Below are 19,457 nucleotides of genomic sequence, written 5' to 3'. Positions count from 1 at the left end.
TAATATTACATATAATGTATACTATAAGTGTCAATTATAATGTTTATATATAAAAATATTATATAACATAAAATAATATATATGTATGCATACATTATGTATAAAATACATGTTTATAAGGTATATTATAAGTGTCATATTATAATGAGCCACCTTCCTCTTCTGGGTTTGGTTGACTTGGGTTGTATCTCGAGCCTCCTAGGTATCCTTGATAATGTTTTCTTGGACCCTACTAAGTTGGACTCTAGAATTTGGACCCCCACCTCCATTGGATCATTTTCTTGTGCCTCTTTTTTCAAAGTCTTAAGTCAACCCCCTAGTCCTGTTGGCCCTCCCTTCCTGGTTAAGGAGGTTTGGTGCAGACCAATTCCCCCTAGAATTGACAGTTTTTGTTGGAAAATTTTTCTAGAAAGAATCAACACTGGTGATATGCTCCAAAAGAAAAGACCCAAGACATGTTTATCCCCTTATTGGTGTGCTCTTTGTAAAGCAGAGGGGGAGACTAGTTTTCCACTTATTGGTGACTTGCCAGTTTGCTAAGTCCATTTGGGGGTGGGCACTATCCCTTTTTGAGTATAGATGAAATCCTCCATCAAATTTGCAAAGCTTTTTTTTCCCCTTCTTTCTTCAAATGCCGAAGGAAAAGGGGAAGGACCGTGTGGAGATATTTAAGGGCTGCAGTATGTTGGGCCTTATGGGAGGAAAGGAATTCCATAATTTTTTCTGAAGTAGAAAAAAGCAATGAAGAACCGAGAGAATTGATAGATATAAGGGTAGTACAGTGGCTGAAATCCCCAGAGTAGTTTACAGACTTCACAATGGTTGATTTGTTGAGGATGTGGGGTGAGATTGCTAACTGCACCTAAACAAAAGCAATCTTGCGTGTGTCTTAGACTCCCCCACTAGCCGGCTTCTTAAAACTAAAGTTTGGTGGAGTAGTCGAAGGAATCTTGGACAATCGGGGATTGGAGGTGTGTTTAGGGATGAAATGGGCTTGTCTTAGCCATGTTATTCGGCCCAATTGGAGTGGGTGACTCTTTCAGGGCTGAAATCTTTGCAGTTTTGGAAGAAGTTCAAAGAGCCAAGGAAATGAATATAAGAAAACTCATCATTGAAGGGGATTCAGAGGTGGTGGTAGGGTGGCTGAATAAAGAAAACAGCAAATTATGGATGTACAATAACGAGAGGAGGAAATTTAGGTGGCTGGATCAAGAGATGGAAGTTAAGATTAGTTAGGTGAAAAGATCAGCTAACTCTTTTGCGGACAGGTTAGCTAAGCAAGGAGTCGAAAGGGAGTCAATGTTTTCGGGACAAGTGTAATTTTTTCCTTTTTGTTCTTGGGAGTGTTAAACTCCAATTGAAAGATAAGAAAGTGTATCTTCCTCTCTGTAATTACTTTTGTGATTAAATAATGAAATGTTGTTATTGATCAAAAATAAAATAAAATACATGCATGCATACATTATGTATAAAATACATGCAACTCGGGCCTGGTCCAACCTGAGGTTAAACCCAATTTTATCAACCCAAGAATAACCTGGGTTAAGCCTGGGTTATTCTTGGGGTCAAGCTCACGTTAGGTTGGATCAAGTTAGTTAGGCCGAGCTTGGGTCAGGCTTGGGCTTTCCCCAGGCCTCAACCCAAGTTTTCTGGCCAAGACCCAATTAGACCTTTTCATAGGTCGGATCAGACCAGGTTGGGGCCGAGCTTTGCCTCTTTATCAATAGAAAATGTCCAGGCCTGAGCCCAAGCCCAAACTGACCTTCGGGCCTAGATCTTGAGCCCAAGCCCAATCTACACATAAAATTCCCCCTTTTTTGTGTAATTTAATAAACTAATATTATATTAATTTAGTAATAATTTAATAAACTAATACATTAATTCATATTTCCTGAATAATAAATTAATATTTGATAACTTTATAAATAAATATATATTATATATAAATAATATATCTCTATTACATGTCATAGTATAGGGTCGAGATCAGGATCGGGCCTAAGCCAAGTTTATTGGAAAATGCCCGAGCCCGAACCCTTGAGTCTAAAATTTTATCCAAACCTAAAAAATATCAGGTCAGGCCAGGCCAGGCCATCAGACTACCCAGCCCATGAACAGGTATAGGCCCAACCCATGTAATAACTCAGGTTGTATCAAGTTGGGCTCAGGTTGAACCCATCCAAGTTGCACCCCTACTTGGTACTTCAGGCGTAGGGCCAAACACAAATCCTTGGTTGTATGGGAAATGGATTATACCAACGTGTCATAGCACTTCATTCTATAGGGTATGGAAACACCTAGGTCTACATTTCATGGGAGCTGAGTTGCTGAGGTCATAAAATGACACGTATGCCAATGAAAGAGATGTGTGGTCACAGTTCATTCTCGCATCATATGGAAGGAACAGTGCTCTCACAGGATAGCATTTGCCACTAGAACCCTAATTAAATTGTCAAGTACAAGATTCCTGGTCCCTTAATGGTTGAAATCTTCATGAAAGAGCCGGTAAAGATAAAGCTGAATGGCGGACATGAGAGAACTGTATTTCGATGGAAGAAATGATGGTGATTTAGTCATGAACGAACAAAACTGAGTTCGCTGGCTTATTGACCACATTAATCATAAAGAAAATTACAGTATAATGCTCGGTTTCAGCACTGATTACAAGGAGATGACATTTGATCAATGTCTCTCGCCCTCAAAATGTCAAAATTAGGGTTTTCTATAATACAAAAGTAGGAAAAAGGAGAGCGATAGTTCATCACTCGTTGATTTTTCCAGCAAAAATCGTACTCAACGTAATATCTTGGATCGACTTATCTCTGTATATGGAAATATACTGTAGTGAGACGGTTCCGGCAACATCAGCTTGCAAGTTTCCTTAATCTTTTCTCTGCAAGATTTGCAACCTTGTTATGTGGTTCAAGAACCAAGGCATGCTTGAAATCTGCACCAGGTCAACAGTAAAATAAAAAGCTTTCAGTTCAGAAAAACAAAGCAATTTTTCAGATAAGAAATGGTCCAACCACCACGTTGATTGACGGTCAAAAAATTATAACAGCAAAACAAGGAGCAAGTCCCACTCAAATTCGTAAAACGTGGAAAACAGTGTAAACATCACGGATGGATATAGTTTCTTACAAGGCAAACCAACTACCATGAAGACATCCATAAAAAATGTTAAAAGGCAATAATAATATAAGATCAGATCAAACTTCACACCTTCAGCAGCTTCTTTATAACGAAAAAGCGACTCTCTTGCTGTTCCTCGTCTTAGATACGCTTTCACATTCTGAAGATTAAAAACAACTAGATAATTCAGTATCACTGCATGTGATTTTGCTGCATGCAAAAATGATCAATAAATGACATTTTACAAGATTAGCAATCTTGTGGTGCTTGATTTCTGGAATGACAGCTAAACTAAATAAAATGCTAAAATATAATATCAATTTTGTATTTGTGAGAAAAGAGAAAACTATGCTCTTCATATATAACATGTCAGACAATGAAGTATACCTAGATAACTGTAAAGGGTGTGCTGGATTGTGTCGGAAACTTCAATTTTTCATGTAAATTCGGTATCCAACTATGTCCTTGACAAATTTCGGTAAAATAGCTTGAAAATATAATCTTATTGCATTTGTGTTATATTATTTGTATTGAGAGAGAGGATCCCCCCCCCCACGCACATACAGAATGGTCATTGACACAAGTATTTGGAACAAGTATCTATCTGCTTACAAGCATATCCCCATTTACATATATTCCATTTAACCAACAAAATCATTAAGCCATAAAAATCTGCTTTCACTGATTACAAAAATGATGATATATGAGACCTAAATATTCCTAGTTTCCTACTAAGGCTAACTGACCAAATCGAGTGCCTCTCCACCTTTCCTATCACACCTCCATTGGTGCTACATGATAATTTTACCTTTGGTAAACAGTAACTTGAACATGTAAACAACGAGAGAGAGAGAGGTACAGGATTAGTCAGGTATAACTAAAATTCAAAGTCAAAAACCTTAGACAATATCCATAAATTCCAGTAAAACATGGTAGACTTTATTTAATGAAAATTAGAATAAAAATTTCATGACCAAAAGTTTTGCATTTTCTATACATAATGTATGCAAAAGTATATTTATATGTACAAGGCTTCAAAATATATATATTTATATATGCACAGGAATATCGACTCAACTCAACTGAACAGAAACTTTGATGCGACCATATGGGACCAACTACATGAATTTTTTCTCCCATTCCACTCTATTCAGTGCATATCCATTGTGGAGTTACGGGCCCTCAAAATCATCTCACCACTTCAATCTATGTATTTTTCCACTTACCCCTAGCTCTTCTAGACCCCTTAACTTGGATCGGGTCATTGTTATTATTGATCACAACTAGCCTATGCATATGGTCAGACCATCTTAATCTACTTTTCCTCATTTTATCACCTAATGGGGCCATTCATGGTCATAAATTCCCAAGAACATACTCATTTCTGATCCTATCTTTTCTAGTCCTCCCCCAACCCCACCTGTTTGTTACTGGGTCATTTAAATGATTTTTGCTTAAGGCCAATACCCTATCTAGCTAAATAGCTCTAACAAAAGCTACCTCAGAAAAGTAAAGTGCACCTTGAATTGAAACCAACAAATACTGTGTTGCCAGAGTATAATTTTTGAAATTCATCAAAAAAAAGAGTATAATTTTTTAATTCTGTGCATCATCTCTTAACAAGGGACCATTGCTTGGTTGAAAAGCGTGGAACACAGGTTCAAAGTCTGAGAGCCACTTCGTGCCCAAGCGGCCAAGCCCAAAAAAAAATGCCAAAGGTCAGGTTCAAGCCTGACTGCATGATCATTTTTAATTCTTAAATTAGCCCCTTTGCTTCCCTTGAGAGTCTAAATTGCATATGCATCACATCCCCCAAAACAAATTTTGATTTCAACATCTATGATAATGTCATGAAATTTATGTGAATTGTTAATTCTGAGGTTTTTGTTCTCAACTTTGCAGGCAATATATTGATAGATTAAGGCCATTATCCTATGTTGGTCCTAGCTATCTGAGGTCTTGAGAGGGGTAGACCGGATAACGTCCTAACCTTTGGCATTTTTTGCACAAAGTGCCCACTCTCAGACTCAAGCCGACGCTCTCATACTTGCCAGCCTGAGATTTTATCATTACACCAAGCAATGGTCCCTATATTGATAGTTGATAATACTATTAAAATTATGGATGATGATACTTCAATTCTATAGTTAAATGTGATGGTTTTATTAATAGAAATTGAAAAAAAAAATGAAAGTTCCTAGTTTCACATACTTTTTCTTATTTATGGGATATTTACTATATTGTTTAATATTTTATTATTTTTAATTATTTATTAATTAAAATTTCCATGCTTAGGAGGCTTATACCTCCTTTACACTTCATGCCTTAGAATGGTGGTGTGCTTTACATCACACTCTGGATTTTAAATCATTTGAGGTATATATGTAACAGAACAGAATTTTTTTCAGAAAAGTTTCAAGTATGATGGTATTTCTGAAACGGGAGAAAGAAGCTCCCAAAAGAGTAACAATCTCAATAACCAATAGCAATGAGACTAAAGAATAGAAAAAGAGAGACGCGATCTCAATAAAGTAATAAAAGTTAAATGTCCTTTCTATTAACCTTCTTATCAAGTAATATTGCTTGACTGCAGTCTGCTTCAGCCTGCTGAAAGCTGCAAAAATTAAGAATTGAAATTAGTTGTTAAAGGGAATTCCTCGATACCATGCAACATTGTTTTTTGGCTAACTTGATACCAAGCAACATAGATTCCTAATAATCGACCCGGAAATGAAACTGTTTTTTCCATCTGAATGGTAGGTCAGCGGCAAGGATTAAAGTATCAGTATCAGGTATTGTATTGGACAACTTGGAAATCAAATGCAAAAAATCAGAAAAAAAAAAAGACAATTTATATGTAACCTGTTCTGGGTCAAATGGTTCAGCTGGTTGGGCCACCAGGTCATTGCTGCATCTACGGTTTTTTACAAGCAAGTAGTTTGGTGGTGAAATGGACCTGGAATCCTCAATGGATGATTGGTCAACTGGTCCAACTAGCAAATTTGACCACAAGTTGAAAAGCACATAAAAACCAATGTTTTAAAAACTAATTGTAACTGCATTTCCTCTGGGTAGTGAGGGTAAGCAGTTCAACAATTTAAGTCAAACAAGTGAACCTATGATGTAATAAATTAAAAATAAAAATAAAAATATAGAAAAAGTAAAGACAATTTCATAAAATTTGTAGAAAAATAGGGCATGTCTATGTAATGAATGAGAATTATCATCATCTGAAATTGCAATGTGCAACTTACTAGTCACCAAAATGTGACATACCATCCTAATTCCAAATAAGCTGCTGCTCGGTTGCAGTAAAAGGTTGCATTTGTGCCATTCAACTTGATGGCTTCACTATAGTAGCTAACAGCTTTATTCCACTGTCTTCCCTTAAATGCAGCATTTCCCTGCAAAACAACAAGAAAATAGTGAACAGAAAGCATATCAGAGGAAAATAAAATTCTTGTGCAAATGAGGTACCAGTGCCAGATGTTCTGATACTTGTCCAATGGACAAATATTTTCATTGTCAACAAGATATAGTAACATGTCAATTAAATTCTTAACCGAACTTGCAAACACGCAATTTATGAGTTTGTAAGCATGCAAATGTTGCAGTATTTAATTCAACATTCTCCTGAAACTATGGAAGAGAATTGGGATTGCAGAAGGAAATTGGACTAGTGGAGATCTCTGGCACAAAAAACCAAATTGAGCTGCATGAAAAAAGGTGTTAGGGGGTTGGCCCCCAGCTAAGGGGGGTCCAGAGGCAGAGCCCCCGGCCCAAACTTTCTTTCCTCCCCTTCCCTTTCCTTTTCTTTCTTTTCTCATTTTTCTTCTTTTCTTTCCTTACCTTTTCCTTTCCTTTGCTTCCTTTTTTTTCTGCCATTTTTATGAGGTGCACATGAAGTGTACACCTCTATCACGCCTCATGGACCTGCAGAGGGATCAGCGCCTCTGGCATATGCCTAAAGACGTTTTGGGGGCGCCTAGCCTGGAGGCTCCCATACCTTTTAAAACACAGTTTTTGTATATGATTTACATACAACTTTTAGCGTATAAAAAGAATGAGATGTTTAATGCCAAGATAATGGAAGCTCTTATTGTTGGATAAATAGTCACTTCAACATTTTACATACAACCAACCTTTTCTTTCAAGAGTTCTGAAGTATCAATGTTGCCATCAATATCTTGCATTGGCAATGAATTTGAGGTGATGTTGGCTTGTTCTTGAAGAGAGGAATATATATCCAAAATGGTATCAAGAAGAAACTTATCTGCCCCATGAGATGCTATAAATGAAATGGATATAGGACTACCATCATGCTTTCCTAATGGGACAGTAACCTGCAGTCAGAAACAAAGCTGTGACATCTATATAATTCCACTAACATAAAAACCATGGAAAAATGGAAGTTACTAAAATCCTTTTTCCAGAAGATTGATTATATTAGAATACCTGACAACACCCAGACATGCTCGCAATGCTCAATAATGCAAATGCCTGATTGTGGAACTCAGTGAACAGATTTTTGCTGGAATTAAGCTTTAGCATAGAATCTGGAATTGTTGGAAGTACTAATATTCCATCATCCTAAAACAGGGTAAGAAACAAACATGAAACAGGATCTCACAAAAAATAAATTACTATCAAATGTTTTTGTTAGAGTCAGCTGTACTGGGGTAGTTTGGCCATTTTATTTTATATTAAGAGTGTGGTGTAATGTCTTTTATATTCTGTTTTAAGTGTTATGTCCCATACTTAATTAGGGGCATAACGGTCTTTGTGACTTTTATTAGAAACACATAATAATAACTGGCCAACTAGAGAAAGTAATCTTTCCTCTCTAGTTCGAAGCAGTTTTTCTCTCCTACTACTTCTCTTCTTTCTCATTTCTTTCTCTCTTCTCTCTCTCTTCTCTGCTATTCTAGAGCTGAAACCAGTACAGATCAGATTTGTAACAGTTATCAAATCAATAAAATCTTAAAAAGATAGTAAGCTACATAGAAAAAAAAAAAAAAAACAAACAAACTAGAACAATAGAATTTATAGCAATTGTGCAACAATTAGGTAAGCCATGTTATTGCATATCAGACCTCCCATTAATCTAGTCAAATCCAAATGGCAAGATGAAATACGCTAACAGCTTATCTATAACCTCTTTTCATCAGATTCCTTCCAAAAAATCCGATACAAACACTGAAAAAAGGAAAACAAACCATGGAAGGAAGCACAAATCAAGTTTCTCACTTTCTCCCAATTCCTCCATTTGTCCCAACTATATGGGGTCGCTACATGAATCCTGCTTTCTCTCATTTTATCACCTTTTGGAGCTACTCCTAGGTTCCTTTGTATGACATCACTTCTAACCCTGTCCTATCAACAACCTTAATATGCTACGGAATATCACTGCAAGCATAACACTTAAACAAATATACAATCTCTTCTCTCTCAGAACAACATAGAAATAAACAAATAACAACAATATACAAATGTTTTCAAAAACCAAATTGAACCCAGATGACCCAGAAAAGAACTCAATTCTGATACAACGAAACCTAGCACAGTCACATATGGTTGAGGTTGAACCTCCTTGTTAAACCAGCAAAAAACCAAACTAGGCCCCTTCCTGGTTAAATGACTGATACAATTTTCAAGAAAATTTTGAAAACCACCAAAAGTATAGATAAGCATGAGCAAACTGCAACAGATATGCTTAGTCTACAAAAAAGAGGCTCAAAGATAAGATGTTGAATACCTTTAAGAGATTATGAAGAGCAGCACGCAATTCAATCCTGACTTTATAGAAAGTTTTAATGTTTTCATTGCTAGTGTTAATTGCTGCAAGAACACGACCAGAGATATCGGGTCCTAACTTGGGCTTGACTGTTTTAATCCACTCTTCATGATTTGTCTTGAACTCATATCTGAAAAGGTTATATGTATAACCGGTGTTGGTTAGTATGAAATTGGCAATCACATAAAAGGCATTAAGACCACCAACTCAAAGGTCTCTAACTGATATCCAATAAGAAATGGGGAAGAAAAAAGTGGCAATTTGCAAGTACTATGAAACAGTATACAAGGGCAAAACAGGGGATATCAACTTAAATTAAGACTTTGAAGCAGGAAAAAAAAAACTGAAATTAGGATGTCAGTTAAGGGTGAATAGAATAGAAGATAGAACAACTAGGGAAAAAAATGTGGTCCTCGCTTACTTCTAGAATGTAGGATTTATTTGAGTTATGATTAGAATTAATGAACTCTGTTTTAAAGAGAAAAATAAAGTGCTGAAAATCCAAGAAAAAAAGAGGGTATAACTGGGGGAGAAGGGTTGGCATTAAGAAATCTAAAGGGCTGAAGAGCAGTTGTTTAAGTCAACTGATGGGGAATTTTGGGTTGCTTGAAGTTTCTCTTAAGGTCTCCTAGATTTCTAAATAAGGCAGCAGCACTAGTTAAGGAATATGAATGTTCAGGCATGTGAAATAAAAAAAATAAGGAAACAATTAACAACAAAGAATGGTAAGAAATCTAAACAGAATATTTGAAACCCTAAAATGTAACAAGTTAGATCAAATAGGAAGGGCAAAACAGAGAAAGTAAGCGAAGTACTGTTACTATTATAACAGTGCAACTACATTTATATCATCATCATCATCACCACCACCAGAATCATCTAAGCCTTGTCCCAATTATATGGGGTTAGCAGCATGAATCTCATTTTGCCATTCTTTTCTTTTTTTTTTTTTTTTGAAAAAAAGTTAAAACAATGTATCTATACTATATATAAAAGTGTGGATGCAGTGAAATTTTTCTCGGACTAAAACTACCCTCTATTTCTTTGTTTGAGAAAAGGCATAAAAGTCATTTTATTTTAGTTTAATGCTAGCTTTAATGACTATTAAAATGGCCATATTTGTGTATTTAATCCATCTCTAATTGTAAGGGTTGAAAATTTAACTTCAATTATTACTTTCCACCTCATTTAATCCCCTCTCATTAAGTCATATTAAATCCCATTTTCTCTTATTAAATCCTATATTCTTAAGTTATTTTTCACTAATAAATGCTACTAATTAGATCTATGTCAGAATTTTTAACAATATAAACTCATATATTTTAAAACTTACTCAAAAACAAAAACCATTCTTTATCCAACTGGTGGTTGAGCAATTCAACCATCCAAATCAAATTGGTCAACCTATGAAGTCATAGTTAGGCAATAAAATTTTTCAAATAGAAATAAATATAGAAATTTACAACAAAATGTAAAAAACATTTATGATATTTTTATTAATCAAAAATTAGAAAAATAAGTGTAATAAACAAGAATTATTTTTATTCATAATGAAAATGAAATACATAATTTAGAACTGACCAAAAATGAAATATAAAAATTAATAATAAAAAGTTCAACTTTTGGGTCAAATGTGTTCACCTTTAATGTCATAAATAAATAATAAAAATAAAAATAAATAAAAAATACATAAATTTTGCAAAAAAAAGCATTCGAGCACATGTATTTATCATCTTAAACAAAAAGTAATTGTGACATATTAGAATTATTTTTACACAAAAATACAAAAAAAATATATAGAAGAAATTGAATGCATCTATAATTCTATATTTACACTACTATTAAAAATATAATAAGATTGTGAAACTTTCTTTTGACTAAAATCAAGGTTTTAAAAACCGACCCAGAAACGGAACCGCTTTGGCTTCCAATTTCCGGGCCAAGGGTTCAACCATCCAATTTGAGTGGGTCAAACTGGTAAGATGTAAAATATAAAGTAACTTTTTATTTTGAGTGTTAGATTAAGAATAGGTTAAAGTCCACTGTATATATACATTATTATGAGAAGGGAGTGTGAGACTTTGAGAAGGAAACGGCTGCTTAAAGCTAAGAAGTTAAAAAAAAAAGCAAAGAGAAGAAGAAGAAGGAAGCATCGCTAGAGGTGGTTGTCACCATGTTCACCGGTCGTTGTTGCATAACCATTTTGCCTTGAGAAGAAGAAGAAGCCGTCGGCGACTATCTCCATGTTCATCATCACCACCGCTACAGCATTGTTTGCCCTCTTCTTACATCTCTCTCATCTTTCTAAATCTATCTTAAATCCCAAATCATTTGCTTCATTGGTGACTTGGTGTACCTTGGATTTTAATACAAGATCGATGTTTAATCTCTCATCTCTTGCATCAATTTTTCAATTTCTTCATTGGAGTTGTAATTTTTTTGCTATTACAACTTAAAAAGATCACATAAATGAGAAAACTCAAAATCAAAATGGAAAAACTAAAAACCCTAACTAATTTGGGCCATCAGGAATAATTGAACATGAATATGAGATATGAAAGTTTTTTTTTCTAAATTATATTTTAAAATAAATAAAAAATTTGGAATTAGTTTGAAAGCAACCCAACACCTACTAATTGGGTTGAACATTTTAACGGTTAAACCATTCAAGTCGATAATTCTCTGACCATTTCAATAGTTTTTTTTTGTAAAATAGCGGTTCAGGGCTAAAATGGTTCGACCGTTCAGTCTAGTTCGGTTTTTAAAGTAGTGACTAAAATACACATTTTTTAATTTAGTTCCTATTTATTTGTAAGGTTCAAATTGTAAATTGAACTACTACTTTTCACCTCATTCCTTCAATTTAAATCTTACATTTTTTTATAAATGAATAAAAGAAAAAAGGTACACCAAAAAGATAAAACACTACAAAAATAAGAGTCTAGCCAAGCAGGTCGGCGTGTCAATGTTACTTGAAACTTCACAATTCAATCTAATTATCATGTATTTCGATGAGGTGTTTACGTAATCAGATTCGAATTTTGCAATCTACACCTGATTAATAATAAAAAACAAAAAATAAGAAATACATAAAGTTTATAGAAAATTTTGGATATATTATTACTATAATTATCATCATCTAGAATTACCACATGTGCACACTTACTAGTTAGACAAAAAGTATGAACCAAATCTGCACAAGGAGTTATGCAGTAGTGTTTTAAAAGTGCAAGGTGCAAAAAAGGTGCATGGGTCAATTTGAGCCTGAGGCACAAGGCGCAAGGCAAGGCACACGCCTTCTTGAAGCAAGGCACAACAATAAAAAATGCTAAAACTAAAAAATAAAAGTCAAAAAATTCAAAAAATCCAAAAAATGCAAAAAAAAATATTAAACATAATATTAATAAAAAATATAAAGCTAAATTTAAAAAAAAATAAAAAACCTATTATCTAAAATTAAAATACATAAACATAACATGTAAAGCATATTCTATTTGGTAATGTTGTTCATTCATTCGTCCTAATAAAATATCTTCTTAAACAGCAATTAAAATTACAAAATCATTATTTTTTGTGTGAGAACCGAGAATTTAAGACCCTAACATGGACTTGTTTGGGCTTGCCTTGAGGGGCATAGCATGGGAGACAGCGGCAGAGCCCCCAATCCAGCCGATAAGTTCAAAAAAAGCAAAAAGGCATCAAATTTTCAAAAGACGCACACCTGGGCTGAGGCGCAAGGCACACCAAGCACGCGCCTTTTGAAAGGGCTGCACCTAGAACCTAGGTGAGGTGCATACCCTAGGCACACCTGCTGTGCAGTGCCCAGTCAAAAGCTGTACATCAACTAAAAAGATTACTCTGTATGCATAGATACAAAAAGAGCTCCAGCAGTACAAAATGAGCGATAAAGTCTAATCCTGAACAGATTATGGGATCCTACCCCAAAAACCTTTATATAAATTTTCCTCTGAAACATACACATTTTCAAACGTTCTTTTGTTTCTTTCTGTCCATATTGTCCAGATCACTAAAGCTGGACCTGCTCTCCAAATGACCTTGCCTTCTTTCGAGAGACCTTCAGATGCCAACTCTGAAACACTGCTAGCACATTTTCTAGGAAACAAACTGCGCTTCAAACAGCCCCAAAAACTTTGTCCAAAGGAGCAACTCTGCAATGGATCAGTAAATGTTCTAACTTCTAAGTCATCGGATGCTTCCCCACACATAATGCACTTGCTAGGCAGCACGCTCATCCCTCTTCTGGCCAAAACCTCCGCTGTCAAACATTTGCCCAACACTGCCACCCATAATAAAAAAGCAACTTTTGGAGGGGCTGCGGGTTTCCATACTACAGCCTCTGAGAAATCCACCACCTCCACCTCCACCTTCGTGAGTTTATTATAGAAAGATCTCACTGTGAAAAATCCTTCTTTATCCCACTTTCAAATTCTCCTGTCTCTACCTGTGGAGCCAGGAGTTATACCAGATAGCTGCTGCATCAACTCCATCCACTGCCCAACCTCCCAATCATTTAAATTCCTTCTGAACACTGGACACCAAACTGCAGTATCTCCTACCCAATCAAATGCCTCTGCAACCATGCAGTCTTTGTTTTGACTTTTGAGCAATCATATTTGTCCATTCTTTTCTGTTCAAACTACATTTATATGCTACTGAAAAAAATGTGTAGTTTCCAATCCAAAAAACAGTCCTGATATAAAACAAATATATATTGCCCCACCACCAGATTTAAAGGACCCCTAAATGACAAATACTTTTTCCACTAGTACAGTGCCCAAAAATCCATGAAACCAATCAAAATTACCTCTGTAGCAACAGCATCACAGTAGACAAAGCTTTCAAAGTAGATGTTCCATGATGCAAGTTTGAAGATGGTTCATGAAATCCTTTTAGACTTGGTACATTTGAAGCAATATACTGACCAATATTCATGTGTTTGGGTGGCTGATCTGCAGAATTAATGAAACAAAGATCAAATGATGATTTCAAACAACATGGGCACATGAGCACATCAAAGACTTTTAGAGGAAGCCAAGCAAACTACAAGCATGACTTATTGATCAAGAAAAAAACTACAAGCATTACTATTAGGGTCATAAAATAAATACTTCTCTAAATGCTATCATGTCAGAAACAACATTATATGCATGCATACTCACACCCAGATAGGTTCTCAGTTGATCTGTTAACAACATAGACTGACTTTTGTTTAGGAACCTTTGAAAGTTGGAAGCAATCATCAGCGAAGATAAAGCGTCTGGTCCTTCTAAGCTCCACTGGAGATACCTGGAGTAGTATACGCCCAACATGGTGCAAAATAGATGGATCCCGGGCAAACCACCCTGAGGTTTTCCAAATCATGGAATGAGAAAAAAACTCAGAAACATAATGAGAATACTTTGGAGGAAACAAATAGCTGGGAAAAAAAAAAAAACTATATCCAAAGAGTTAGCATGGAGCTTAAGTCTTTCAATATTTCAGCATGCTTAGTATCCTTAGACTGTATCAACATTATATATCACTGAGACCAAATAAACATTTCATTAATAATTCTACCATGAATTTTCTGCTCAACTGCCATTCACTTTCCTTAACCCTTTACAATTTCCTTAATTATATATTACATTATATAAAAAGGGGATTTGAACGCCTTTGTCATCAATTATTACACTTTATCTTCCAATTATGACCTTCAATTTCTAACATATTATCCTTTCTACCTGCACTGCTCTTTCCTTCCCTCACTTTCTTGAGAGTCGTAGGCTATACAGGTCAAACCCAGACCTTATAACTTGCCTTCTTTCCCCATTATACCCTCTACCGTTGCCAATTCATTCCACGTTTTTGTCATTCTGCTTTTATCCTACTTCTATTTCTGCCCATCTCTCATCTCCATTCATTTCTTCTCTCTCTTCCACAATGATAGATGATGGCTTGGCATGCTGTCTATTTGGCTTGACTAAATCAATAGGGGTGTATAGAATACCATTCCATTTAGAGTATCTGATATTTTCTGTTTATTTAAGCTTAATCTTAAGGAATGCATGTTCATATCATTACCTTTGGTAAGTACCTTCTAAAATTTTCAGTTATTTATTGTCACCATATAGATCACCTTTGCAAAACCCACACAGTGAGTTCTGGGATTTCTCATTCTGATGATCTGATCATCAAGCTTTAAAGATCAGCCCTACAAGATCCAGTTGAGAACAGAGGATGTCCAAGGGATTCACTCCACCACCATGAGCAAGAGAATTCAAGCTTTAAATTGTCAAGAAGAATTGTAAGACACTTCTTAGCAGCTAGAAAAGAAGAATTGAAATTACACCAACATAATACAAATTATATTTTTTTTGGAAAATGGTAATGTAATTTATTCAGCACATTGAAGAGAGATACAACAAGACCCAGACCACTAAATGGATCAAACAGCAGCTAGAAAACTTAAAACTTTCCACAAATGTTGAAATGGTACAGAAGAGTTCAAGCTTTAAATTGTCAAGAGTTCCAGCCCCCAACGGCATAAAGAACAAATGTGCCATACCAACAGTGTCTAGACTTTGCGAGTTTGACAGAACTCCAACAGTTGATACAACACCATGAGAAGGTCGGAATCCAATGATACCACAACACGATCCTGGGATTCGTACACATCCAGTTGTATCAGTACCTACATTATAGGAAAGGCTTCACATGATCAAAAAGAATAGCAAAAGCAAAACCACATGATCTATGCATAATCTAGCGAGAATGGGTCAATGAAGGCCTTAGCTGGATAACAAACATGGCAAACAAAGTAAAAGATTGTTGCATGGGTAAGTAAGTATAAATTGTTAATTCAACTATAAAAAAAGAAGACAAGGATATCATTTTACAATCAGAAGAAGAAGGAATAATCAAAGAAAGAAAAAAAAAAAAAAACTAATGTTCAATTGATAGTTGGATAATCAATAACCAACAACTTAGTTATTAGCAATTCTTACTTAAAATGAATGAAAACAGTAAGCATATTCTGAAGCTACTACCAAATCAATGCAAAAGAAGAAGCAAACAGACTATGGAGGTTTGCCTCACTTAAGCGTGTAGCTTCTTTGTACGCACTAAATAATATTTTTTATTTTTTTCTCAGATTATAATAATAAAATCAAATTTTTTGGGAAAAAAACTAATATATTCATTTTTTGAAAAAGTAATAAAATAGGCATTATTGAACCAAATTATTCATTCTATGGGTTTATATACTAGTTTCTTTTTATTGTTTTTATTTGCTAGGGTTTAATCAACAAACGTGTTCATGTATGTTGTCTTCAACTTCAAAACCTGAATGGATAAGCAAGGAAGAACTTAAAATTTTATACAATCAAGACATTCTTCTTCTTTCTCTTCCACCCTTTCTTTTCTTGTTTTCCTAGGACAAAAACAGAGATTCAGCCCCTATAAATTTTATGTTTTCTTTTCTTTTTCTTCTTGTGAAGATGTTCACTTTCTATATCTTGATATGAAGTTAATGCTTATTTCATGAAGATTATTCATAAGTACAAGTTAAAGATGATTGTTGGTTGCAAACCTAGACGAAGATTATTCACCTAGGTGATGCTTAAGTGGGTTGCCTTGGCACCTAGGCTACACAGCATCCCCCTGTCAGCACCTTGAAAACTATGCAAAACAACGAAACCAAGAAAGGAAGAAAAAAAGGCATATTTGAAACTTCCCTGCATGTTGGTACAAAACTAACAACATGGTTACTCAGCTACCTGATAACATAGCAATCTTTAAACTTCAATATGATGAACTTTTTCCCCAAGAAGGCTAGAACATGAATTCACAGACTATCCAGGGAACAAACTCTCAACAAACATGTCAACATTTTCAATAGGCCAACCCAACATTGGTAAACCAAATTAAAAAGGAGTATACACTTATCAGCCTAAGTTTATATGTGATTAAAACTTTTAACAAAAAACCTATATTGCAGGTATCTTATTAATTTATTATTATCTACAAAAAGTATGCATTAATAGAAACATAAATAAGGGAGGCATTGCAATAGAACTGGGGAAGGTGTGTTTAAACTTTGCCCTGTGCCAAAACTTCTACATAAGGTGCACTGTTTCCATTCACAGCTTTAATTGTGCAGTTTCACTATTTGCAAGAAATTATGCCACCTTGTTAGTTTCTCAAAACATAGAAGTTGATGTTGCATGTATGATGCATATCTTTAAGGCCAATATAAACCTTAGCATCATTGTTTTGTTTTTATATAAACACTACAATGCTGCGTAAACAACACAAATACTGAGTTTCTGCGTTCAAAACATATGCAAGATCAATCACTCGGCCCAGCATTCCTTACCAAGAGCAAAGTCCACCAGTCCAGCTGCAACAGCCACAGCTGAACCACTTGACGATCCTCCAGGAACATGAGATGGCATTTCTGGATTATTCGGTGTTCCATGATGTAAGTTCTCTCCAGTAATCCTGCAAAAGAAAATACAAATGGGACGTACGGTGATCTTCAATTGTTCCTTAGGCTCAGTTTAGAAGGAGTACAAATATGTAAGGTTTTGTACAAATACATACAAAATAATACAAAATGTAAGGTTTTGCACTCTACAAATTTGCATTTGTACTCTTTCCAAACAGAGCCTTAATAAAAAGAACGCAGTAGCAATCGTACACTGTTATAAACTCAACCGGAAACAATCTGACACGACCAATGAGTCTATGAATCCAATTCAGAGACATAATTTTCCTTCAATGAGATGCAATTCCTCGTGAAACAATGAGTGGGAACTATAACGAATAAACCATTTCTCATTTGTTTCGTTTCCTTTATTTTATTAAACCCAGAAAGAAAACTTGCATGCGCATCCCATTAAAATCAAACAAGGACGATAAAACCCAAACAAATAAATAAGGCAGCATAAGCATCAGAATGCATACCCAAAAGCCAATTCATCCATGACTGTCTTGCCAATACAAGTAGCCCCATTTTTCAGAAGGGACGACACGGCAACCGCAGTCCGACCAGCCGGCTCGTGCGTTCTCTTCCAATCCGGATTCCCGAATCCAGTCACATACTCCTTGACATCAAAACTACAAAGTCCCAACGACAGCACGATCAAACGCAAAATTTTGCCAAGAAAAAAGACATAGAAACCCGAATAAAGACAAACCTTTACGATAACAAGAGGATACGAACATGTCACTAATGGCGAAATTGAGGCCGGAGAGAAGCTGGCGAGCTGCGGGAGGAGGGGGTTGGGGGGCCGGAAGGAGCTCGAAGCGTTCGATGAATGCACCAAAATCTTCCCTGGCTTCGGTTTTCCTTCTTCTTCTCCTTCTGGTCTCAGCCAGAATTATAACCCCGGCGACGCCGATGCCGATAATGATCCAAGCTTTTGTGGTAGAGACATTAATCTTCCCCAGTTTCATCGCCGGCAAACTTGATCAATATTTTACTGTTTCTACTTTTAGCGAAAATTATTGCAGAGTGGTAGGGCTTTTGTAGGGTTTTAGTTAGGGTTTGCTTCGAACTAGATCGTCATGGCAGTAATAAGAAGTGAAGAAGATTCGTTAACTTGCTCACCTTCTAGTTTTGCGATGGAGGGGTTTTAGTTTTTACTTTTTAGATGTCTGTAGTCTGAACCGAAGGGTAGATGGTTGGAAACCTGCGGGGGAAGGAGGAACGCTAGAGGCGCTGGCCGGGCCGCGAAAACTGATACTGGTTTTGGTGTAGACACATATATTTTAGGGCGTCGACTTTTATGAAATTACGGAATGCCCCTACAGTTGGATGATTGTGTGTCGTCAATATCGTTGGGTTTTGTGAGGAATATGATGTCGCGTAGGATGAAAGGTGGAGAATACTTCCATTTGCATTTGCAGCCTTTACAACAAAACACGACATGTAGAACCCATTTGGAAGGGCTTTCTGCCTTGCGTTGATTAACCTCCTTTGCCTGAGACCCGGATCACCTACCAACAAAACAGATTCCAATTCTGTACCAACTTCATCTCACACTGCACATGTCATACATGGCAGGTTCCACTTTTATAGTGGTTCCAATGTTGGTAGAGGGTTGGAATGCAAAAAATTTCAATTTGTTTTGGAGAGAAAGTGTAAACCAATGCAAGGAAAAGGTAGGGAAAGAAAAGGTAGGGAAAGAAAGGAAAATGCAAGGAAACCAATGCAATATTTATAAGGCTTCATTTGGTTTGTGGGAAGATTTGAGTGGGATGGGATGAGAAAGTGTAAAAATTTACCTTTCCATTGTTTGATTTTATATATGAAAAAATAATAGGAAAAACACTGTAACGGGTTGGTTCGTCGCCGGAGTTGAGAAAGCAAATCTCCATGAGTTGTAGCGGTGAGAGCTGCTGAGAGTTGAATAACAAAGCTCCATGAGTTGCAACGGTGAGAGATGCCAAGAGTTGAATAAGAGCTCAATGAGTTGTAGTGGTGAGAGCTGAGAAAGTAGATCTGGTGAATATGGGAAGAATAGGAGTG

The 19,457-nt window shown here is 35.8% G+C and overlaps 1 protein-coding gene across 2 annotated transcripts; it reads right to left on the bottom strand.

Annotated features, from left to right (window-relative positions):
- Positions 1-2,568: 2,568 nt before the first annotated feature.
- TOC64-V (translocon at the outer membrane of chloroplasts 64-V) lies at positions 2,569-18,649 on the bottom strand. Of its 2 annotated transcripts, none has more exons than XM_010269360.3 (13): positions 18,150-18,649; positions 17,891-18,043; positions 17,301-17,425; positions 15,492-15,617; positions 14,107-14,289; positions 13,752-13,896; positions 8,888-9,056; positions 7,588-7,722; positions 7,275-7,475; positions 6,409-6,536; positions 5,695-5,746; positions 3,223-3,292; positions 2,569-2,947 (listed from the first exon to the last, which is right to left on the bottom strand). In XM_010269360.3, exons 1-13 carry the CDS (start codon positions 18,380-18,382, stop codon positions 2,865-2,867), a joined length of 1,803 nt encoding a protein of 600 aa, XP_010267662.1. In that variant the 5' UTR covers positions 18,383-18,649; the 3' UTR covers positions 2,569-2,864. The 2 variants fall into 2 exon arrangements, with proteins under 2 accessions (XP_010267662.1, XP_088744722.1); XM_088888596.1 differs by having other exon boundaries at positions 15,492-15,584; positions 18,150-18,643.
- Between the last annotated feature and the right edge of the window lie 808 nt (positions 18,650-19,457).

This window comes from Nelumbo nucifera, chromosome 5, assembly GCF_055504915.1.
Source record: "Nelumbo nucifera cultivar China Antique chromosome 5, China Antique-T2T, whole genome shotgun sequence".
NCBI lineage: Eukaryota > Viridiplantae > Streptophyta > Magnoliopsida > Proteales > Nelumbonaceae > Nelumbo > Nelumbo nucifera.
The sequence above is the reverse complement of the archived record's forward strand: the minus strand, read 5'-3'. Positions and strand labels throughout refer to the sequence as shown.